Raw genomic sequence first — 25,690 nt, 5'->3', positions numbered from 1 at the left:
CTCGACGATCCTCGCTGCTCCAAGCTGTCTAGGTGGCGGCAACCACCAAGAGTAACAAGCAAAATCCGCAGCGAAACACGATCACTAAGTGCCTCTAGATGCAATCACTCAAGCAATGCACTTGGATCACTCCCAATCTCACTATGATGATGAATCAATGATGTAGATGAGTGGGAGGGCTTTGGCTAGGCTCACAAGGTTGCTATGTCAATGAAAATGTGCAAGAGACTACCCTTGAGCCGGCCATGGGGCTATAAATAGAGCCCCCATCAAATAGAGCCGTTATACCCCTTCACTGGGCAAAACGCGCTCTGACCGGACGCTCCGGTCAAACTGACCGGACGCTGGCCCTCAGCGTCCGGTCGCCCGATGGACGCCACGTGTCATCTCCTTCAAACGCTGTTCGTCAGATCCCAATGGTTATGACGCTGACCGGACGCTCCGGTCAAAACTGACCGGACGCTGAAGCCCCAGCGTCCGGTCGTTTCCAGTAAGCTCCCCGAGACATGTTTTTTTGACCGGACGCATCCGGTCCACCTTGACCGGACGCAGCCAGCGTCCGGTGCTCAACCCTAGCCTTCTGTGCCGTCTGACAGCTCGACCGGACGCAGCCTTTCAGCGTCCGGTCACTAAGTGACCCAGCGTCCGGTCAGTAGACCGACGCCAGCATCATTTCGACCAACTCTATTTTAACTCTAACTTCTTCACCCTTGCCCAAATGTGCCAATCACCAAGAATTTTGCATCCGGCGCAATAGAAAATAGATATTTCATTTTCCCGAAAGCGCCGACTCAAATGTGACCAACTCCATTTCACTTCTAACTTCTCCACCCTTGCTCAAATGTGCCAACCACCAAGTGTATCACCTTGTGCACATGTGTTAGCATATTTTCACAAACATTTTCAAGGGTGCTAGCATTCCACTAGATCCTAAATGCATATGCAATGAGTTAGAGCATCTAGTGGCACTTTGATAACCGCATTCCGATACGAGTTTCACCCCTCTTAATAGTACGACTATCAAACCTAAATGTGATCACACTCTCTAAGTGTCTTGATCACCAAAACAAAATAGCTCCTATGGTTAATACCTTTGCCTTGAGCTTTTTGTTTTTCTCTTTCTTCTCTTCAAGTGTAAGCCCTTGATCATCTCCATGCTATCACCATTGTCATGTTATGATCTTCATTTGCTTCTCTACTTGAAGTGTGCTACCTATCTCATGATCACTTGATGAACTAGGTTAGCACTTAGGGTTTCATCAATTCACCAAAACCAAACTAGAGCTTTTAGACCTGCATACATTTCTTCAACTACGATACGTGAAACACATTGTGTACCGCAGATAAAATATTGGGAAGCTAGAGATGATAAGCAACTGGGCCACACTGCTCCAAAACCTTGTAAGGACCCACATATCGAGAGGCTAGCTTATCATGGACACCAAACCGATGCACCCCTCTCATAGGAGACACCTTGAGGTACACATAATCCCCAACTACAAACTGCAAGAGCCATCTTCGCTTGTCCCTATAAGCTTTCTGTCGGCTCTAAGCTGCTTTCAAGTGACTTTGAATAATGCTTACTTGCTCTCGAGCCTCTTTTATGAAATCCAGCCCAAAATACCTACGGTCTCCCACTTCAATCTAGTTAAGTGGCGTCCTGCATTTATTTCCATATAGAGCTTCAAATGGTGACATACGAATGCTCTCTTGTAGCTATTATTGCAAGAAAATGCAGCTAACTTCAGGCATCCATCCCACTTCTTAGGAAAAGAAATGCCACAAGCTCTCAACATGTCCTCGAGCACCTAGTTCACACTTTTAGTTTGGCCATTAGTTTGTGGATGATATGCTAAGCTTCTAAGGAGATGAGTACCAAGACACTCCTGGAGTTGCTCCCAAAAGCGAGAGATAAAAACTGACCCTCTATCAAAAACAATAGTAAGGGGAACTCCGTGCAAGGTCACAATCTGGTCAAAATATATCTAGGCATACTTCCTAGCTGTATATCTAGTGTTCACTAGGATAAAATGAGAAGATTTAGTTAGACGGTCCACAATGATCCAGATAGAATCATAGCCCTTGGATGTGCGTGGCAAACCCACCACAAAGTCCATGGAGATATCTTCCTATTTCCAAATAGGAATAGGCAAAGGATACAAATACCCTAGAGTACGCATATGATCTGCCTTCACTCTTCCACAAGTGTCGCACTCTGTGACATACTGGGTGATGTCCTACTTCATGTTGGACCACCAGTACAAGTGGCGCAAAACATGGTACATCTTGTTACTGCCAGGATGGATAGATAATTTTGAATGATGAGCTTCATTCAAAATCTTCCTTCTCAGCTCCTCATTTGATGGAACCACCAATCTATCCTTGTACCTCACTACTCCTTGCTCATCCACACTAAACTGAGGACCACGCCCTTTGACGATTAACTTCTTGATGTGAGGAATTTCTAAAGTATCTTGCCTTTGCTCCAGAATAATCTGCTCAAGTAATTCTAAAACTAAGGCAATGTGAGCCAGCACCTCTGCATGGTTGAGAGACAAACGTGTTTCTTCAACCTAATATGACTTTTGGCTCAAGGCGTCTGCTACCACATTGGCCTTTTGAAAGGTCCTTGTTTGGTTTTGGTAATTGAGTGACAACTTAGGTGGACTAATTGTGTTTATGTGAGATACATAGGTGATTAGTCCATAGGTACATGTGTATCAGCAACATATGCCATGGAGGTGAAAATGGCTTGGAGATGTTGCAAAGCTCACACATGTGATGATGAAGGAGCTTACTGCACATGAGACATGACATTGAGTCATGTGATCAAGGTGGAGAAGATCAAGACAAGACTTGGCTTGATGGACCGGTTGCAAGCATGAAGGGCAAGTCAAAAGCTTTGGACGCGTGGCGGTGAAGCTTGAGCAAGACTTGGCGCCGATGGACGATGGCAATGGTGAAGAGCAAGTAAAGTCAAGATCGATGAACCAATATGATCACATGATGATATGAAGTGGATCATATCATTGTTGATCGTGTTGGTGCATATGTTACATCAACATTGGAGGAGATGGAATGGAATGCGCAAGGCAAAGGTATAACCTAGGGCATTTCATTTCACCAGTCATAGGTGTGTAGAGAAGTTTATGACCGGGTTTAGGATAGATGGTCGTACTATCAAGAGGGGCAAACTTGTTTGCATATCGGTCATCTAGTGCCACTCGAGTGATCTAACTTTGCATCATCGCTAGGATCGAATGGCGTGGCAAGTTGAGTGGCTAACATCCTTTGGGAAGTAATTGTGAAAAGCTAACACACATACACATGGTGGTGTACACTTGGTGGTGTTGGCACATTTACAAAGGAGGTGGCGCTTTTGGGAAAATGGAATGCCTATTTTCTATTGCGCCGGATGCAAATTCTTGGTGGTTAGCACATTGGAGCAAGGGTGAAGAAGTTAGAAGTGAAAATGAGTTGATCACGAAGATGCTGGCGTCGGTCAACTGACCGAATGCTGGATCTGAATGCACCGGACGCTGGTAGGCTGCGTCCGGTCAGGCTGACGTACGATGACACAGAAGCTGGAGTGTGACCGGACGCTGGCTGCATCCGATCAAGTGTGACTGGACGCGTCCGGTCGAGGTCGGTACCTTACTAGAAATGACCAGACGCTGGAGGTTCAGCGTTCGGTCAGTTGAAAGCTGCTGCATCTGGTCAAGTCAAGTGACCGTTGGAACCGGGACATGTGGCTGTCTGCGGGTGACCGGACGCTGAGGTCAAGCGTCCGGTCAACACGACCGGAGCGTCCGGTCGGCCTGACCGTTGCCTAGTGAAGGGGTAATTGCTAGTTTAGCCCTTGGGGCTATAAATAGAAGTGGCCTTCGGCCATGGCTGGTGTGGAGCACCTTGGGGGACTTTGTGTCCATGCTTGAGAGTGCTTAGGAGCCCTCCATCTCACACATACTTGATAGCGATCATCCGATTGTGCGAGTGAGCGATTCTAGTGCGATTGCATCGTGAGGTTGCATCGAGTGGCACTAGGTGATCGAGTTGCAAACCGGTGGTGCTTGTTACTCTTGGAGGTTGCCACCTTCTAGACGGCTTGGTGGTGGTCTCCGTCAAAGCGCGTAAGAAGCTTGTGCAGCGCTCCGGAGAAGTGCTTGTGAGGGGCATTGTGCTCGCCCCACGGGAGCCGCAAAGAGCAACTCTAGTAAAGCGTGTCATTGAGCTACCCTCACTCAAGGGGTAGGTTCTTGCAGCACCCGACGTGCGGGCTTAGCGGGTGATGCTAATTAGCCGTCGAACCACCAAGTGAGCGATCGACACAACAGGGACTAGCGTGTTGGCAAACACGTGAACCTTGGGAGAAAAATCATCGTGTCAACCTTATTCTTCCCGTTGGTTTGCATCCCCATTACACAAGCTTGCAATTACTTCTATACATATTAAACTTGTGTAGTTGCTCTTGTAATTAGATAGCTTGTGTAGCTTGCTAATTACCTTCTTGCTTGTGTAGCATAGAAGTAGCTCCTTTGCGTGGCTAATTTGGTTTTAGTAACCTTGTTAGTCACATTGCTTAGTTTGTGTAGCTAAGTATTTGCGCTCTCTAATTAGGCATTGGTTGCCTTGTTATTGAGCATTGCTAGTGAGCTTAGTTAGCTTTGTGCTTTTGCTTACTAGCATGTGTAGGAGCTCCCTTATTGCTTAAAGTACTAGTGGCATAGGTTTGTGTAACCTTGCTCCTAAAATTGTTTAGGAGAGCTCTAGCTAGCCCGGCACCTTTGTTGCATAATTGTTATCTTTGCAAGGTGCTAGTGAACATATATAGTGGGGTATAGTCTTGGCTAGACCGATAGTTTTAATTCTGCATTTGTATCAGTTAGCCGACGCGATTAAGTTTTAGAAAAGACTATTCACCCGCCCTCTAGTCCGCCATCTCGACCCTTCACCTTTCCTGGGTGGTAATGTATCTCCAAGTTATAATCCTTGATCAATTCCAACAATCTTCATTGCCTCATATTTAACTCAGACTGAGTAAAAATATATTTAAGGCTCTTATGGTCTATAAAGATGTGTACTTTGTTGCCCAACAAATAATGCCTCCAAATTTTTAGAGCATGGACCACATCAGCTAGCTCTAAATCATGGGTGGGGTTATTCACTTCGTGCTTTTTCAGTTGGCGCAAAGCATAAGCTATCACACACCCATCCTACATAGGCACACATCCCAACCTTGTCTTTGAGGCATCACAATATACATCAAAAGGTCTATCAATATCTAGTTGGGCCAAGACAGGAGCAGTGGTCAGAAATTTCTTCAAAGCTTGGAAGGCTTCTTCACAGGCTGGGCTCCAATCAAACTTGGCTTCCTTTTGGAGCAGCTTGGTCATCGGTTGTGCTATCTTGGAGAAATCTAGAATGAAATGCTAGTAATATCCAGCAAGACTAAGGAACTGACGAATCTGGTGCACTGACTTGGGAGACTTCCAATTCAGCACATCTTGCACCTTGCTAGGGTCAACAGAGATACCATCAGGTGTCAAAACATGCCCCAAAAAACTACACTCGATCTAACCAGAATTCACACTTACTGAATTTAGTATACAACTTGTGTTCCCTCAATCGAGCCAGTACTATTCGAAGATATTGGGCATGCTCTTCATTGTTCTTTTAATATATCAAGATATCATTAATGAATACCATAACAAACTTGTCCAGCTCCGGCATAAAGACTGAATTCATCAAATACATGAAGAATATAGGAGCGTTGGTGAGACCAAAAGACATGACTAGGTATTCATACAGCTCGTACCTAGTAGAAAAAGTTATCTTTCGTATATCTTGTGGTCTAATCTTGATTTGATGATAGCCTGAATGAAGGTCAATCTTAGAGAACACCTTGGCACTAGCTAGCTGACCAAATAAAGTATCTATGCACGGCAAAGGATACTTGTTCTCAATGGTTACCGCATTAAGAGGGTGGTAATCCATACATATCTGAAGAGTGCCATCCTTCTTGTTCACAAAATGGCTGGACAACCCCATGGTGAAGAGCTAGGATGGATGAAGCCTTTTTCCAACAATTCTTCCAACTACTTCTTCATTTTAGCCAATTCCTTTGGAGCCATGCGGTACAGGCGTCGGGAGGAGCAGTACTAGGCTCTAGCTTAATGGAGAACTCCACATCTCTGCCTGGTGGCAACCTAGGTAGATCTTCAGGGAAAACATCTAGGAACTCACATACCACAGGAATAGAGGTAAGATCAGGAGAGGCTTTAGCATGAGCAGCAACAGGTAAGACCGGATCTGAGGGTATCAGATGAGACATCCTATCCTTAGAAGAAGGAAGCCATAACTCCACAACTCTCTGCTTCAAATCCAAAACTACCCCATATACATGCAACCAGTTTATTCCCAGAATTGTATCAATGACTTGCCTAGGCAGTATCATGAACTGGAGATGGTAAGTGTGAGTGGCTAATACCAAGCTTATTGTGTTCATTCGAGTATTAATGCACATCTACGCACCTAGAGTACTGATTCTATAGGCAAACGGTATAGCCATAAGAGGTATATTGTGCCGGTGTGCAAAATCCATGCTCATAAATGAATGTGATGCACCAGAATCAAATAACACATAAGCTGGATGGGAATCAATGGTGAACATACCAGCCATCACCGGTTCATTATGCAATATTTGCTCAGCCTCCGTGAAATTCACCTATCCAGATCGACTGACTGGCACTTTCTTCTTGATGATTGTCCACTTGACTAGCCTAGAGTTAGTCGATGGCTGAGCAGACTGGGGTGGCTGGTTTTGTGGACACTCTCGAGCATAGTGGCCATCCTTGCCACATTTGAAACAAGCACCCAGCTTGTTTCCCTGTCCTAGATGAGATGGGACCTACTGAGTAGGTGCACGGTACTACGTCAAAGGAGCCTGAATAGTCTGCTGAGGCTGTTGAAACAAATGCCCACCTAAAGATTGATAGGGCACTCGCCTGACAACCTATACTTTTTGAGCATGGGGGTGACTAAATGACCCCGTAGCCACCCTCTTGCGCTTCCATTCTGCTTGGGAATCCAGCTGCAAGCCCTCCATGGTGATAGCAGCATTCATCATCGCCCAAAGGTCTGATAGTTTCTAGTATATAGCTCCTTCTGTAAGCTGCAAGAGAGACCATGATAGAAGCGGTCCCTTTTCTTCTCATCTGTATCCACATGAGTTCCAGCATACTATGACAAGTGATTGAACTTATTGACATAGTCCATCATAGTCATATTCCCTTGCCGCAGGTCTAGGAACTCAGTCAACTTCCTATTGAGAATACCAGTAGGAATATAAAACTCTTTGAAGGCTGCGGTGAACTCCTGCCAGGTCACCCGGTGATCTAGCTACTACATGACATTGAAGGTATCCCACCATGCACTCATGGACCCCAACAACTGTTGCACTGTAAAGCACACCTTTTGCTCATCAGTCACGGTGAGCAACAGGAACTTTTGCTCCAGAATGTGAAGCTAATGCTCCGCATCTAGAGGCTCAGCCGATGGTGTGAATGTGGGCGTGTGCATCTTTAGGAAACCCTGATAAGAGCAGGGTCCCTCAGGACCACAGGCACCACCCCTGTTCCCACCATTGCCCCCATGACCACCACGAGTGAGGCCACCGACAACCTATGCCAGCAGCTCCATGACACGGGCTGACTTGCGATGAGTAGCCAATAGCTCTGCCATCATCTCTACATGAGTCATCGGAGGTGGAGGTGGCGGAGAAGGAGGAGCCAGAAGTGGAGCCTCATGGCTCTCCCCATTGTCATGCTCATTGGCCCAACCACTTTCACCTTGGCCTTCGCCAAGACCGTGGCCCGCCCTAGCACTGGTGCTCCCACGACCGGATGTTAGGTTCATCTATAAGAGATAGGAACCATCCATTTAGAACAACCCTTCAGATCAGAAACAAGGGATTAGAGAAATGACAAGACATTTATTAAAGCATTCTTTTAATTTATCCTATCAATTTACTAATCTAAATTATACGTGTAGGGGGGATTTAGTTTTAGCAAAATTCTATTATCATGATGCATGCATCGGCCTATACGTTCACTCAAGCTAGAATATAGTGGCATTCGCAAAATTTTTGGCACATCACACACTCACTTTCCGTATGCTAAGCAATTTCTTACGTAACGTAAGTCAATGTACCTGCAAAAAACTAATTTGATAAACTAGTGCCGCTATCCTAGATAGACCATATTGCTAGGGCTTATACTTATTTAGATAATTTTATTGCATCCTACTTTTCCTAAAACTTTTGTTGGTCAAAATTTTAAGTTTTAGAAAAGAGTGATGAAACTCATAAACTCATTATTGGTTCTGATACCAACTGTGGTAGAACCGCCCGAAATAACGCACTTACAGAGGCGCTTGTCTTCCACCAAACACTAAGCACCCCGAAAGCAAGCTACAGCGGGCGATATCCATCGGGCACACCCCAAGGGAGAGCCCGAAAGATTCACATTTTTCTCCAAGGATCCAATATTGAGAATGAGCTACAATACTTAATCTATTTCATACATCTAGAGTTCTTAAAAATATATTATTACAGTACCAAATTGAGAGTGCGGAATATTAAACAATGGAATGAAAATACACATCTATTGATAATAAACAAGGATCCGTCTGTGCCCACCAGAAGAATCCTTCACATAACTACTATTCCTCAAGCATTACCTGCAACAGGAGTAAATAAACCCTGAGTACACAATGTACTCGCAAGACTTATCCGACTATTGAGGAAAATTTCTCGACTCCAAGGGATATGATAAGCTTTATGGTTTGCTGAGTTTCTTTTTATAGAAAGCAATGCTGATAGTGGATCCTTATTTATATTATTATTAGCAGCCATGATTAATTTATTATTTAGCCATTCTATGTAACCACCTATTCTATTTTCAAGCAAGAGTTGAGCAATCAGTTCTATTTCATCACCTTTTATCTTTCAGTTCTTACTATGGTGCGAGACCGTAGACAAGCTATACCGGATCACCTGGCGATTCACGAATCAATGCCCCTAGCTGGGTACCCCGAAAACACATGCCCCACTTGTACCTCAGACACAAGCAGGACCAACCCATCACCCTCCTGTCACGGGGTTTAGGTCCTTGTCCAAACTTGGACTCTAAGCCTCCGCTCCTAAGTCCCAGACTCAGTACGGTGCACGGACCTCCACTATCCCTGTCTCCAATCAGTCGGTGTGGAAAGAGCCAGAACCCATGATAAGAGAGCAACAAGTCTTTCCTACGCCTATACCCAAGTATGTGCTCGGGATAATAAATCTGTGACTTACCTAGAGCCTAATGCAATGATCGGTCCTTAACCGACACCGATAGAAAAAAAGTGTAACCAAGCTATGCCCTATTGGCCGTAGGACACAATCTCTTACACCCACCAATATCCAAAATATATCCCTGCCTGGTCACCATTTTTCCTTTCCACCATTTTATTATGAGTGATCATAATTTTCACCTGTTGTGAGTAACGGCAGGTCACTCACGCTACCAAAATCCTAAGCATAGAAGCTATTCGGCCTATACTAGTAGGACTTATAGGTAGATATATCTATGCATATAGTTTCCATAAAATACCTGTAACGTAAATGCATATCATATATATATATTCAATAATCATTCAAAAATAGGGGTTATGCACCGGGGCTTGCCTTGGGCAGGCGGTGGGTCAACAAAGTTAGCAACGAATGGCTTTGGGCCTCCCTCCTATACGAGAACCTACTCCTCGTACTCCTCAATAATCTCCTCATAGTCCTGTTCGTCCGCAGGCATGAACTCTACCAACTCGTGATCTACATGCATGAAATGATGATGCAATAATTAGTAATATGGCAACAACAATTCTTAAAATAAAATACATCTGTCAAGCTACTAAACTAGCTCTACGAACTAAGACATTACATTACTTATCATTTCCACTAAACAGGTATGCCACATTTCATGTATTAACTTAGCAACTAAAGGAATCCCTATTCTTAATATCGATTTAGTCTATATAAGATAAAACAAAAAGTACTAGCTATTCTATTTATCATCCTACTCTAGTGCTACAAAAATTACAGTGAGTACATAACAATCTAATAAACCTACTGTAAAAATTCCATGGCTAAAGCTATCATCAATTTGCCATAAAAATTCCTACAAATATTAAGCTAAATAATACTAAGCTTTCTAAATCAAATTGATGAACCTATCATTATCACAACTAACTATAAACTAACTATACCAACATATAGATATCATTTTTGTGAATCTAACAAATTTTGTTTCACTATTTTTATACATCTATAGAATTTACTATTATTTTTCAAAGTTTAGCTCAAAACTAAATTGAATAAATATTCATAATTTCACTAGAAATTAAAAAACCGAATTCCACCCGTGTGGCCCGCGAGCGAGCGGCTCGGTCCACTCCAGCGCCCCGCGTGCGTGGATGCGCAGCACACTGGTGTGGCCCACGTGGCTCGGCCCACGCGCGATAGTGGCCCAACGCGGGGAGACCCACACGCGCTCCGACGATTATGCAAAAGAGACCCTCGCTTTCAACCAAATGAACCCGCAGTCCTTTTTACTATTTAACTCTCTCTCTGATGCTCACACTTAACCCCCTCGGTTCACTTCGAATTCGCATTTCAAGGTCCCTGGCTAGAACTTAACAGAGGCCACGGCATCTTCGGCCAAACACCGATGAGCTCGGACCTCCTCGACAGCAATCCTCACCACCGTGACACTTCTCATCACAAACACATTCTATAGAGGTAATAAACACCATGATTGGTGCCGCACAGAGGCGTGGCCATGCACCACGACGGGGTTTGGCCATGGTGACACCAGCGCCGGCGAATTAACCGATCCCAACGCCTCTATCGCTACCCTAGGAGTGAAGGTGCCTCACCAGATACGTGAAGGATGGCCTAGATGAAGTCATAGGGCTTGATAGGGTGGTTGGCCATGAGTGCGGGGTTGCTCTGGTTCACGGCAAGCGCGGCGATGGCATCCCCGGCGACCTGCTGCTCCGCTAGCAAAACTGCTACACGGGCGAGGCAACCATGTCAACACGACGCAAAAGCATCGCTCAATTGAAACAACGGAGCACGGAGCGACGCCCTGGCCGACCACCCACCTCAACAGTCATGGCGGGCCACCGCGAGGAAAATGCCCCGCATTACCTCACTAGAGGATGAAAGCTCGTCGGGTCGACTCCACTCGCGAGTTAACTACTAGAGCTAGTTGGGTGCATAGTTAATTGGAAGGAGGTAGACTACGCAAGACTAATTAGATGGACGACTCATCTCGGTCTTATGGTGACCGGCGATGGGGAAAACTCAAATTGATGCCCCAATATAGTACGGCCGCAACAATGGAAGGCCTGGCGCGACGCTAGACTCCAATTCAAGCTCTAGACGCGCGCAATTACAAGGATAGGGCCCGGCTCTGTGGCTTTTGCCTTAGCGTGGCATGGCCGGCCGGCGCAACGCCATTCAAGTCGACATGACGGGGAGCGTGGCGTGGCACAACCACTAAATGGAAGAGGACGGTAGCGCGACGGGGGATGGCTCCATGCGCGTACGAGGCCGGCACGACAATGTGTGACCACAACGCCTTGACTCGCAAGACGACGGCGGCCAGGCCACGTGACGGCGTAGTGAGCGCGCAGCAGCAGCAGCGACGACGCGATGCAAGTGATGCGAGCGTACACGAGGTGACATCGCGATGTAGAGGCACAAGCGCATGCTGCGCGAGGACGGCTGTGGCCTTGCGATGCCACGCACCCGAGCGAACAACGACGATGACCGGCGGAGCAGGACTGGCATGGGGCGATGCGGGCGGATCTAGAGCACCGATAGGGGCGGCAGCATGCATTGCGGCGGTGAGGCAAGCCCGCCGCCAGCCAAGGCTGCCGGCCACCGCAGCCAGCTGAGCATGACTGGCACGTGCGCGTGCGGCCGACACGTCGACGACGACACCAGAGCGCGGTGATCACGTCCGGACGCTGGCACCGGATAGAAACATGCCAAGCACGTCTTTTAAAGCGTTCCAAAAATCAAACTCGATGAGTCAAATGCCAAACCAATTTTTCTATACTCAAATGGGTAGGTTAAACTACTAAAACAAGCCCTAATACTGCACCGTTACTTAACCTAAATCTCCTACAAAAATTATTGAACTTAGCTTCATCGAACCATCTTCCGACTTACGAAAATTGACTAAGTTTTTGCTCGGATTCGCGTCAACTTCGATTTTTAAGCTACCAACCATGCTAGCTAGGGAATTCATTTCTCGATCGCAAGTATTTCATCGTCACCTACGAAGTTTATACTACAAACTTTATTAAAGTTTCGTATATGCGTTCTATAGCATTTTCATTCAGTAAAAATTCGTTAGAACCCTAAATGATACCACGCAACATGAAATATAACATTCGTTTCATGTTTTCCATGAACGTTTCGAGTGACAGGAATTGATTTACACTCTATAATTTATACATTATCATATAAACATGATGCACATGCAGTGTTTTAGTAAAAGACTATACAGTATAACACCGAGGGTGTTACACTCTGCATCCTGAGGCTCATGAGCATCACACAAGACATGTCCTCTAGTAGGATTTGCACTTCAATATACCTAGCGGCGGATGCAATATAAAATTCCACCTATGACGAAATTTTGTACTACTACTTCATGTGAATTTATTTAGCCATGTGCATTGCCATTCCATCAAGGCATATGATTCTCCTACGAGAAGACACCACTGCAGGGCCATTTATGAATCTAGGTGAGGAGAGAAATTCATTTCATACCAAAATAAAGGGAAATGAAGAGATAGTTGTAAAGGGAACCTTATTCTTTTTTTTTTGAAAAGATACACATTCATTAAATTGTTTAGAGCACAGCAACGATATAATAAAAAAATACTCAAGCTGCATCTAAGTGCATCTATAAGAGATGCAAAGAAAACCAAGTTCTTGTTCTTAAAAGGGCCGAAATTAGAAAAAAATGTTTCTCATCAACCATCAAGTTCAAACATAAGTTAGTTGAGAGGATTTTAACAATAATGTTGCGATCCGTACATCATTGGCATATCCACATTGGGGTGGACACAAAATCATAAAAAATGATTAATCAAAAGTTGGATTAATCAAAACTTTAGTGATCTATTCCCGTTGACTTATTTGGTATTTAAGTGACTCAATCAAAATTTTAGTGATCTATTCCCGCTGACTTAATCAAAATTTAACTGAAATTAATTGATTTAACTGAATTTCTATTCCTATTTAAATGTATTCCTATGAGATTTTACTCGTTAAATGGATTCTTAATTATTTTTGTTTCTATCTTAATTGTTGACACATTCCTTGTTTGGTGGTTTCCTACGTAAAGATTCTATTTGTTAGAAGCACTCTTAATTATTTTTGTTTTTATTTTATTTGTTGTCATATTCCTCGTTTGGTGGTTTCCTATGCAAATTGTTTGTGTTGTTCCGTTATCTCCAGTAGAAATATAATATATATTTGCCGTTAATCGATTCTAGTTGACTTGTACTAAATGGTTAAAATTCCGTTCAGACCAAAATTTGTTAAAATTCCATTCAAACCAAAATTATTCATAATTAATTTAACTTATCTGAGGCCTTGTTTAGTCCTCTCTAAAGTTTACTTCGTATTGAATGTTTGACACATACATGTAGTATTAAATATAGACTAAAAAAATAATTAATTACACAGTTTGTGACTAATTTACAAGACGAATCTTTTAAGACTAATTAGTTCATGATTTGACAGCGTGGTGCTACAGTAACACAAGTGATAACGATGGATTAATTAAACTTAATAAATTTGTCTCGTGGATTTCTGACGGATTCCATAATTTACTTTTTTTTATTAGTATCAAATATCCCATGCGACATCTCATGCGATATCCGATGTGATATTCTAAAATTTTTCGCCCTAAATTTATACGAGGCGTGATTTAACGGCATTATTAACGGCATGTCAACGCCTATCTTCAACGGCCTGGATCCATAGCGGCACATGGCCTGAGGTCCTATTTGGTTTCTACGGGCACTCCTAAAATTTCTATCACATCGAATATTTAGACACATGCATGGAGTATTAAATATAGACTAATTACGAAACTAATTACACAACTTGCGACTAATTTGCGAGACGAATCTTTTAAGCCTAATTAGTCTATGATTTGACAACGTGGTTCTACAGTAAACATGTGCTAATGACAGATTAATTAGGCTTAAAAAAATCGTCTCACAGATTAGCCTCCATCTATATAATTGGTTTTGTAATTAATCTATATATTAATACTCTTTATTAATATAAACATTCAATGTGACATTAATTTTAGCCACAAACACCCCTGAGTCTGCTCGGGCACATGGATCGTCGTCACTTCCAAAGAATCAGATAACCTCGTGATCCGTACGGCTCCAGGCTCAAGAGTAACCGTTTTGTCAGCCTCACACTCCCCAGTCCACCGTGCACCGAGACCAGCTCTCCCCCTCCCTCTCCCCCGCCCCCCGTACCCCCGTCCCAGACGAGGCCGTGCGTCAGCGATAACCGCACCGGCGTGGTCGTGTGGAGCACCGGCCGCCCCAGCTCTAGGTCTCCTTCCCTCGGGTCGTCGTCGTCGTCTCCACGGCGGCACCCCTCGTCTTGGAGGCGAAGAAAGAAAGCGGCCACCTATAAGTACCCCGCGTATCCCAAGCCTGCCTCCCCAACTAAACCCCCAAAACCTACCACCGCCCATCCATTTTCGCCTTGGCTCGACCCGCGGAGCTCAGAACTCAGAGAGGGCATCCACTGCGGCGGCGGCAGTGCGAGAGGGGGTACGAAGGAGGATTGGAGGATGCACCTCTACAACGCGTGGCTGCCGCCACCGGTGGCGACCGCGGCGCGTGGGGAGGCAGCTGCGTTTGCGGGCGCTGTGCGGACCGCAGCGGACGCGTGGCTGCCCGGGGACCCCGACTCCGCCTACGCTACACTCAAGTGGATCTCCGTGTTCGAGCTGTAATTTCTCCCTCGAACTCTCATCCCTTCTGCGGTTCGATTGCTTTGATTTGAGGTCTCGTTTATGCTTTGGTCTACTGGTTCGTGTGGGCCACGGCCTGCTGCTCGATTGCTGCTGCCTCGACTGCTGTTGCCTAACTTGACTTAGCGATCCGGTTTATCGAGTAGCGGATTTCGCTTTTAGCGTTGTCAATGTCGGTCTGAGTGCTGGTTTTTGCTTGATGCGATTGTGTTTGAGTAGGGGAATTTGAGTTGCGGCAATAACTATCTCAACTTCCTAGTGTCCGTGTTCTTTTGGTGTGCAATTTCAAATTTAGGTATTCTGCAAGCACTTTTTCGTTCTGTTTTGTACTCCGGTTCTCTGCCGAATTTTCCGAACTACGGATCACATTGCAAATGAGTAATTCCAGAGAACTGCTTATTTTGAGGTGTTATTTAGATTATTAGAAGTATGCTTAACTGTCCTTAGATTTACTATACTGTCAAATGCGCAGCTGTATGTTTGCTGAATACAATTGGATTCTGGGATTTTTTTTTTCATAAAATGTTATACTGTCAAATGCACAACTGTGTTTGCTGAATGCAAATGCCATGCAATCGATTGTGCTTTTGTATAAAATGCCACTCTGAATAGTTTCATCAGTAAAATGCCATTACAAAAATGATAATATGCCTCTTTCGCTGTATTTTTGCTATTTCACCCAACTTTCCCGCTGACAAAACGTGAACTGATCAGAACATCCTGGTTCCTTCTCCAATCCTACTGAACATGATTCAGCTCTATGATTCTATTGCAAAAGCTTATATCTGTACCCAGTGACTCCATCTATAGCTGAAAATCGCCACAATTCAGAATTAAGTCGAAACATGCTTAGCACAGACCCAGAAGTCTATGGCATGTTATCCAAATAGACAAATACTTGTATTTCTGATTTGGCTACCTCTTCTGCTATCTGCTTTTGAGCAACTGAGCAGAGACCTCCACTCCTAGTGAAAGCAATGTTGGTGGTGATGCTTTAGAGTGGGAAGACTTGTGCATTGTTCCTTGATTGAAATTGTATGATAGTGAGAGTGGCAGCGGCACAATTCAAGTGACCTGGCAGCAGGCATATCTGTCAAGGCACTGCATACAGTCAGAAGTTGGCTGCATGGAGATGGAGTCAGTAGGTACATCATGCATGTCGCACAGACAATCGATTGCTTCTTCCTGTGGCATTGTTTGCTGGAATTAGAGAAGGTGCCTAAGGGCGTTCTGAACGTTCAGCATTAAGAAAAACTCAAAAAAGAACATTGGATTTAAAGATGGAAATACACCCAAAATAGCACATTATGACTTTCCACCTTTTCAGTTGCGGTTTCTTGATCAGATTTGTTTACTACATTTTGCAACAATGCTTTGAGTGTTTTTTTTTTGAAAAACTCTCTTGAATTTCTGATAATTGATTGGTTAATTTTTTTTGATGTACTAAGTATCTTACGCGAACCCCTCTTTGGGTTCTAACAAAAAGAACTCAGATTCACATGAGCGATTGATGGATCTGATTCAAAGGGATGCAGACAACTGAAACCATAATTAAGTCATTTCTAAATGATTTAGGGGATTGTTTGCAAACATTTACATATGTAGACTTAAAATACTTTGTAATAATGTGGTTTCTAGAGTTTGGGGTTATTAATGTCAGTGTTCTTTTTCAATGTATTTAGTTTTATTAAGGCGAAGAGTGACATTGCTCCTGAGGATGTACAGGCTGTTGTTAAGCTTGGACTGGAGATATTTCATGCATCGCATAACAAGTTTGTTGTCCAGGTAATGCTCAGTAGTTAATGATTTGTACATGGATAGTTCAGATCTGTTTGGTCTTTGGTGATATATTCTTTTCTTGGTAAATGAATGATAATCAGATTAAGTGGGGAGGTCTGCTCATCAGGCTTCTAAGAAAGCATGGGAAGAGGCTTTCACTTGATGTGCAATGGAGACCACTTTATGATACGTTGATAAGGACTCATTTCAAGAGGTAAAATGTGACATTATACCCATTTCCGACAATGAAGAAAATGACAGAAGGCTAAGTGAATGTCATGTCGCTTTCAGAAACATGGGACCTGAGGGCTGGGAAGTAAGGAAGCAACACTTTGAGACTGTCACCTCTTTAGTGCGTGCATCCAGGAATTTCTTTCCTGAAGGTGTGGCTGCTGAAATTTGGTCAGAATTCAGGTTTGACATATTCAGCACGAATCTTTACTTACATTCCATCTTATTCATGCTTTTCTAACTGCTTTGCTGGTTTATTATTTCTTTTAATAACCTGTGTTGTCCACCCTCCATAAGCCCATATAGTGTTTGTCTGTTTGGCCAGATAGAGTCACAAAGGATATGCTTCACATGTATTCATTTGACTTCTATTTGAGTAAGTAGCCAATACAAACAAGGTTTGTGATAACAAAGGTATCTAATTACCTGTAGTACAATATGTAAAAGCCCATCACAATCATCTTTAAGTACTCCCGCGGTACTTAGCATTGGTGTCAAACCCCGTAAGTCCAAGTTTTTCCTTCTGGTGCTAATCATATAAACATCTGTCTAAAAAAGAATGCAATTCTAGATCTGGTCTAAGCCAGTCAAAACTATTTTAAGTTTGACTCTGTATATAGAAAGTAGTATCATCAGTTATGATTCCAAATAGGTATACTATGAAAATATATTCCATGATGGATCTAACAATACCTACTTGACATCATAAATATTAGTGCGATTTTGTAAAAAAATGGTCAAGTTGAAGATGGTTTTACTTTAGCATTGTAGCTAGAATTGAATTCTTCTTGGACGGAGGGAGTATCAAAGAAAAAGGATCCACCAGAAAGATTTTGCTATAATTTGCTAACCATAAAAGAGTGTTATGCTCCTTTTGGTGTGAGCTGCACAAGAATTCCCTAGACAGAATGTAAATTTGCATTTGTATCTAAATTCTTGCGGGTCCTTGAACTTTCCTAGGCATGACACTTGTGTTCCTCTACTTCTCTACATTAGGCAAGTTAACCATTTAATTCATTGACTAATGGTTTTAGCTGACATGGCTCTGATGAGTGATGATGTAGCACATGTTGGTTTTCACATGTATTTTAGGCATATAGAAGCAATAAATATGTGAATGAATATAAAAATCCCTCAAACTGTGGCACCTGGATCACTATTTTATTCTTCATTGTAAGCTTATCTAGTGCAGTGCAATGAGGGGCCATTTGGTAGTGTAAATGGTGAAAACAACTGAAATGCTACATATGGCTAGTTGGTTGTTTTGTCAGTAGTTAGCCTAGTGTTCTTGTTTTTCCAGTTACCTACTATAGCTATTTACTATTCACTGTCATGTTTTTTTTTCTGTTTCCTTGGCAACCAAGTTGATCATGGTGCCTTGGCAACCAAGTAGGAATCATAGCATCTGCTTTATGCAGTTAGAATATGCTAAGGAGTAGGTACACCACTTGCTTATATATATGCAGTGGTTAGCATCTTTTGTATCCAAGTTATTATTGCAATTCAATACAATCCAAGCGGCCTGCTGGCCAAGTTGCCCTCTGTCAGCCCCAATTCGCCAACAATTGGTATCAGAGACCAGGGTTGAGAGAGAGGGAGAGCCATGGCCACCTCCGCAGAGAGAGCAGTAGTCGCCGCCGCCGCCGACGAGCAGCGTGCGCAGCGTCTGGCCGCGGCAGAGGCCGCAGCCGCGCAGGCGCAGCAGGCCGCCGCAGCAGCAGCTCAGAACGCGGCCGCCACGGCCGCGGCTCTGCGTCGAGAGTTGGTGGAGGAGGATCCGCTGCGCGATCGCCGCCCGCCTCCGCGGAGGAGCCCGAAGCGCTAGCGCAGGCAGACGCGGTCGCCCGATCGGGATCAGGATCGCCGCCGCGGACGGGCCAGGGGCCGCTCGCCGGTGATCCAGACCGTGTACAAGGATTCTGGCTCGAGCTCCACCTGGCCTATGCTCACCAAGTCCAATTACCATGAGTGGGCCTCGATCATGAAGCTGAAGCTCCAGGCGCGGCAACTCTAGGACGCGATCGAGTACCAGGACCTGCCGTACCATGAGGACAGGCGCACGGTTGAGGCGATCATCGCCGCCGTACCGCAGGAGATGCAGATGCCGCTGTCCGAGAAGGGATCGGCCAAGGAGGCCTGGGACTCCATCGCCGCCGCGCGGATCGGCGTCGATCGAGTGCGCCGCGCCACGCTCCAGCGACTCCACAACGACTGGGAGAAGCTCGCTTTCCGTTCGGGTGAGCAGATCGAGGACTTCACCCTTCGCCTGATGGCCCTGAAGCAGCAGCTTCTTCTCCACGGCGACAATGACATCGATGAAGAGCGTGCGGTGGAGAGGCTCCTGCGCGCTGTGCCGCCGAAGTACGCCCAGCTCCGGATCGCCATCGAGACGCTTCTCGACTTCCAGGACCTCACCATCGAGGAGGTGTCTGGGCGCTTGAAGACGGTGGACGACATGGAGGCGCTGGCCGCGGAACCGGCCGCCATCGGTGGTCTGCTGCTGACAAGGGAGCAGTGGCGTGCCAAGGAGAAGGAGGCTGCCGCTTCCGCGTTAGGCAAGGAACCGCGACGTCATCCACGCGGCAGCAAGAAGCAGCGCGGGAAGGGCAATCGCGGCGGAGGAGATAGAGGCGGTGGCGACGATCGCGGGGCGGACGACGACACCTGCCTCAACTGTGGTGATCGCGGCCACTGGGCGCGCGACTGCCGCCAGCCGCGCCGTGGTGGTGGTGACCGCGGCGGCGGCGGTGGCAACCAACGCGGAGGAGGCAACCGCGTTGGAGGTGATCGAGGTGGACGGCGCGGTGGTGGGCGTGGCGGTGCTGCGCACGTCGCAGAGGCGGAGGACGATGATGGTGCTCTGTTCCTCGCCCACGGCTTCCTCGAGCTCGACGAGAAGACCGAAGCCGTCTGCTCCAAGGCCACGGCCTCCCTCGACATCAACGAGCCGCGTGCGCGTGTCTTCCTCAACACCAGCGCCAACGAGGAGGCGATCGACGGCTGGTACCTTGACAGTGGGGCCATGCATCACATGATCGGCCGCCGGGAGCTCTTCGCCGAGCTTGACACCACGGCGCGCGGCACGGTGTGTTTCGGCGACTCGTCTCGAGTGGAGATCAAGGGGACCGGCTCCATCGTCTTCCAGGCCAAGAACGGGGAGCAGCGCGTCCTCCATGGCGTCTTCTACATCCCAGCGCTTCGGAACTCGATCATGAGTTTGGGGCAGCTCGACGAAGGAGGCTCCAGAGTGGAGATTGAACATGGAGTGCTCCGAATCTGGGACTGGCGTGGTCGTCTTCTCGCCAAGGTACATCGTAGGCCCAGTCGGCTGTACATCCTGCACTTGGAGGCCGCGCAGCCGGTGTGTCTTGCCGCCAGGAAGGAGGACGAGTCATGGAGGTGGCATGAGCGCTACGGGCACCTCAGCTTCGAGGCGCTGCACCAGCTCGGCAAGCAGGAGATGGTGAGGGGGATGCCGGTGATCAAGCATGCGGAGCAAGTCTGCGACACCTGCGTCACCACCAAGCTCCGCCGCAAGCCGTTTCCGCAGCAGGCGCAGTACCGCGCGTAGGCGCCCCTGGACCTCGTTCACGGCGACTTGTGCGGGTCGGTGACGCCGGCGACGCCAGGAGGGCGCCGCTACTTCTTGCTGATGGTGGACGACGCACCCGCTTCATGTGGACGGTGCTTCTGCCGACCAAGGATGCTGCTGCGGATGCCGTGAAGCGGGTGAAGGCCGAAGCAGAGGAGACTGGCCGTGAGCTCAAGGTGCTGCGGACCGACAATGGAGGAGAGTTCACCGTCGGCGAGCTGGCGCAGTACTTTGCCGCCGAAGGAGTCAAGCGGCACTACTCTGCACCACACTCACCGCAGCAGAACGGTGTGGTGGAGCGGCGCAATCAGACGGTCGTGGCGACCGCACGCGCGCTCTTGAAGCAGAGGTCCATGCCGGCCAAATTCTGGGGGGAGGCAGTGATGACGGCGGTGCATCTGCTCAACCGCGCGCCGACGAGAAGCTTGCAAGGCAAGACCCCCTATGAGGCCTGGCACGGACGAGCGCCGGCGGTGAGCTATCTACGCACATTCGGCTGCGTCGCCTACACAAGGGAGTTCGGGCAGCTGCGCAAGCTCGACGGCCGCGGCAAGGCTAGGGTCTTCATCGGCTACGCAGAGGGCGCCAAGGCCTACCGGGTCCTCGATCCGGCGACAGGACGTGTAAAGGTGAGCCGCGACGTGGTGTTTAATGAAGGGCGCTGCTGGGATTGATCCAATTCGGCCGCCGGGACGTCTGTTTCCGCCTTCAGCGACTTCGACATCGAGTTCTGGGGAGTCGATGCAGACGGAGCTCCGCCGCGCACGCCGTCACCAGCTCCAGGGGAGCACGATCCACCGGCCTCCTCTGCTTCACCAGCAGCGGAGATCGAGCAGGCGAACAAAGTTGAGTTCGCGTCACCGTTCGAGGACGACGACGATCGCCTTGACGCCTCCTACGACGGCGAGCAGCTGCAGTACCGTACCATGCCCAACATCGTTGGGGACGCGCCCACACCGCCGCCGGCTTCACGTCTCTTCGCCGAGCTTCATCTCACGCACGCCGGTGAGCCGGCCAGCTTCGCGAAGGCTGAAGGCGATCCTGCCTGGCAGGCCGCCATGGAGCAGGAGATCAAGGCGGTTGAGCAGAACCACACGTGGGAGCTTGTGGAGCTTCCTCCCGGTCACCGGCCCATCACTCTGAAGTGGGTCTACAAGCTCAAGAAGGACGAGCGGGGCGCAGTGACCAAGTACAAGGCGCGTTTGGTGGCGCGGGGTTTCGTCCAGCAGGAAGGGATCGACTTCGACGACGCGTTTGCTCCCGTGGCGCGCATGGAATCAGTTCGAGTCCTCGCGCTGGCGGCCCAAGAAGGATGGCGTGTCCACCACATGGACGTCAAATTAGCCTTCCTCAACGGCGACCTCAAGGAGGAGGCGTACGTGAAGCAGCCGCCTGGCTTCACCGTTGCCGGGAAGGAGAAGATGGTGTACCGTTTGTGCAAGGCTTTGTATGGCCTACGGCAGGCTCCGCGAGCTTGGAATGCCAAGCTGGACGCCACCCTCAAGGAGATGGGTTTCCAGCAAAGCGACCATGAAGCTGCGATGTACAGGCGAGGAACAGGGGAGGAGCTGCTGCTGATCGGCGTCTATGTTGACGACTTGATCATCACCGGTGCCAGCGCTCAAGCCATAGAAGGTTTCAAGGCTCAGATGAAGGTGGTCTTCGACATGAGCGACCTCGGCCTCCTGTCCTTCTACCTGGGGGTCGAAGTACACCAAGATTCAGCTGGATCACTCTGAGGCAAACCCATTATGCCAAGAGGATCCTTGAGCTAGGAGGTATGGATGCCTGCAACCCTGCCCATACACCAATGGAGGAGCGGCTGAGGTTGAGCAGGCAGAGCACGACTGCAGAAGTTGATCCTACCCAATACAGAAGATTGGTGGGCAGCCTACGCTACTTGGTCCACACAAGACCTGACTTAGCCTTCTCAGTAGGCTTTGTCAGTTGATTCATGGAGAGGCCGACCGCAGAGCACCAAGCTGCCATCAAGCGCATCCTGAGATATGTGGATGGTACTCTGGAGTTTGGCCTTCACTACACTAAGGCTCCAGGGAGAGCAAGGTTTGTTGGGTACTGCGATAGTGACTTGGATGGGGATATTGACACCAGCAAGAGCACTAGTGGCACTCTGTTCTTTCTGGGAAGCAATCTTGTATGTTGGCAGTCAATGAAGCAGAAGGTGGTGGCTCTATCTAGTTGTGAAGCTGAGTACATTGCCACTACCACAGCTGCAACACAAGCTATTTGGCTATCCAGGCTGCTGGCAGACCTCCTTGGAAGGAATGTGGAAGTGGTCGAACTGAAGGTTGATAGCAAGTCTGCACTTGCTCTAGCCAAGAATCCAGTCTTTCATGAGCGCAGTAAACACATCAGAATCAAGTATCATTTCATCAGAAACTTCTTGGAAGATGGAAGTATCAGGGCTGATCACATATCCACCACTGATCAGCTGGCTGATATTCTAACCAAGTCTCTTGGAAGATCAAAATTTGAAGAGATGAGGGGAAGAATTGGGCTCAAGCACATCACTTCCAAGGACCACAAGGCTAAAGGGGAGAATTGTCAGTAGTTAGCCTAGTGTTCTTGTTTTTCCAGTTACCTACTATAGCTATTTACTATTCACTGTCATGTTTTTTTTTTTTTTTTTTTCTGTTTCCTTGGCAACCAAGTTGATCATGGTGCCTTGGCAACCAAGTAGGAATCATAGCATCTGCTTTATGCAGTTAGAATATGCTAAGGAGTAAGTACACCACTTGCTTATATATATGCAGTGGTTAGCATCTTTTGTATCCAAGTTATTATTGCAATTCAATACAATCCAAGCGGCCTGCTGGCCAAGCTGCCCTCTGGCAGCCCCAATTCGCCAACAGTTTGGTGATAGAATTTGAACATCAGCGAAGGGAGGTGGATGTTTGGTATGGAGCAGGTGGGAAGTGATTCTTGTGGGGATTGAATGAGGAGCAGTGGGGTGCGTTCTTTTAGCTCCCAGCTCGCAGTGTAAATGGAGAAGCGAGTCTTTCTCAGATCTCTGCCAGAATCTAGTACTCCCTCCGTCCCTAAATAACTTTAACTAATTTTATATAAAAAATTATTAACATTTATAACACATAATTAATACCATTAGATAGATAGTTGAATCTATTTTCATAACAAATTTATTTGGAGATACAAATGCTGTACGTATTTTCTATAAATCTAGTCAAACTTATGGCACAAAAACCAAAAACGACAAATATTTAGGGACAGAGGGAGTAGTGTTTTACCTGTTTGGCTGTCTAGGGGTGATTCTCACGGAGAATCTAGAGCTGGGAGTGCTTCCAAATGGTCCCTAAGGTACATGGAATAACATTATGGGTTTAATTTTTGCAATGAAACATAGCGACAGTGAAAAACGTGATAGATTGGACATACATGTCTTATGTGCTAATTCCATCTTTTCAATGTCTCGTTTCTTATCTTCTGGAGCATTAGTTCATTTAAACAAGGTGACAGGCTAGCTTAATGTTGACAAGTTTAGGGGCTTCACTGGCAATTGTATGCATGTTTAGGACCTTCTAGACTATCGTTCAATTTTAGGAACTGTCGTATCCATGCAAGTTTGTGGTACCCGCAGGATAATTTTCAAAATTATGGACTGTCAAGTGCTAACATGTGTGGAATAGAAACTCAACCACAAAACTTGCGCAGGTCTTGGTAGCTCTAAAGCATTGTGTTCTTGGTCCTCCCCACCACTACGCAACTACCCACCCACACACAACCTCATACGAAAGATCATAAGTTCATAACAGCAAGTAGTTGTATTGATAATATCATTATTGTTCTTTCCACGCCATTATTATTGTTAACATTTGATCATTTTGAAAAATAACACAGAAAATCAGAACAGATTATAATTGGAAATTGCTTGACAATATACTGCCAACATTGAAGTACCTTACCTTTTACTGTACTGAAACTACAGGCCCTTGCTGGAAAATCCATGGCATAACTCAGCGTTTGAAGGTGTTGGATTTCTCAGGCTGTTCCTTCCAGCGAACTCGAGGAATCAGGATCACTTTACAATGTAATTACATATTGGATTGATAAGCACCCTTCTCTCTTCTGTAGCTGAACGTCGTCTTACTTTCTCTTTCAACTGATTTTGCCCTGTTGCAGTGATTGGATTAAAAATTGTCTTGACATATGGGATTCTGTCACAAATTGTAACTTCTGGGACATCCAATGGGCTTCCATCATAGCACGCTGTATAAAAAATTCCAGATCGGTTAACTGGGATGCTTTTCTGTCCTTGTTATTCACAAGATACTTGAACATGTTTGAGGTATGTAAGCACTTTCAGGTTTATGCCTACATACTAGTAGTTGGTAGTCATCTTGGCTGCTTGATGAAAGTCATGTTTGAGGTATGTAAGCACTTTCAGGTTTATGCCTACATACCAATGTTTAAAAGCGCCGGCTAAGGCAGTTAGCGGCAAGTTTCTCCAGATGCTACAAACACTATAGCCGGATATAGCATTCGCTAATTCATTTAGCGGTTTTGTAAAATATGTCACAAATCAGTGAAAGAAGCAACAGAATACAAGAATAGAGGACTACTGTGAAGAGAAGAACTTGCTTCCTTGTTGCTCCTATTGGTACAGCCTACAGGGTGTCGAGTGCTGCCGTCGAGGGACTGCTTGTCGCACTGGGCACGCCAAAACCAGCGGCTGCGTGGCTGCTGTGGCTGCGAGGAGGCCTGCACGTCGCCGCTGTGCCAGGGCGAGATGGCTGTAGTGGCACCAACACATCGCTGCAGTCGGCGGCTCTGGTCTTCCGTCTTCTTCAGGGAACGCCGCCGCCGCCGTAGCTCTTTCCAGAGGACAGGTCGAGAGGATGAATGAGATTAGGGAATTGGTAGGGTTAAAGTGACATTTTGGGCCACCACTGCTGTTTTGGGCCCTCTGCTGATGAAAAATATAGGAAGCCCA

At 46.6% G+C, this 25,690-nt stretch overlaps 1 protein-coding gene across 1 annotated transcript in view; it reads left to right on the top strand.

Annotated features, from left to right (window-relative positions):
- The first annotated feature begins 14,618 nt into the window (after positions 1 to 14,618).
- Positions 14,619 to 25,690, top strand: part of LOC136526047 (proteasome activator subunit 4-like) — a 37,675-nt gene continuing 26,603 nt past the window's right edge. The window contains exons 1-6 of the mRNA XM_066518834.1: positions 14,619 to 15,097; positions 16,802 to 16,904; positions 17,000 to 17,112; positions 17,190 to 17,312; positions 24,686 to 24,787; positions 24,880 to 25,045. Coding sequence (XP_066374931.1) covers positions 14,937 to 15,097; positions 16,802 to 16,904; positions 17,000 to 17,112; positions 17,190 to 17,312; positions 24,686 to 24,787; positions 24,880 to 25,045 — 768 coding nt within the window. The 5' untranslated portion in view covers positions 14,619 to 14,936. The remainder of the gene's footprint in view (positions 15,098 to 16,801; positions 16,905 to 16,999; positions 17,113 to 17,189; positions 17,313 to 24,685; positions 24,788 to 24,879; positions 25,046 to 25,690) is intronic.

This window comes from Miscanthus floridulus, chromosome 19 (genome assembly GCF_019320115.1).
Source record: "Miscanthus floridulus cultivar M001 chromosome 19, ASM1932011v1, whole genome shotgun sequence".
Classification (NCBI taxonomy): domain Eukaryota; kingdom Viridiplantae; phylum Streptophyta; class Magnoliopsida; order Poales; family Poaceae; genus Miscanthus; species Miscanthus floridulus.
This window is presented reverse-complemented; position numbering and strand designations above follow the sequence as displayed.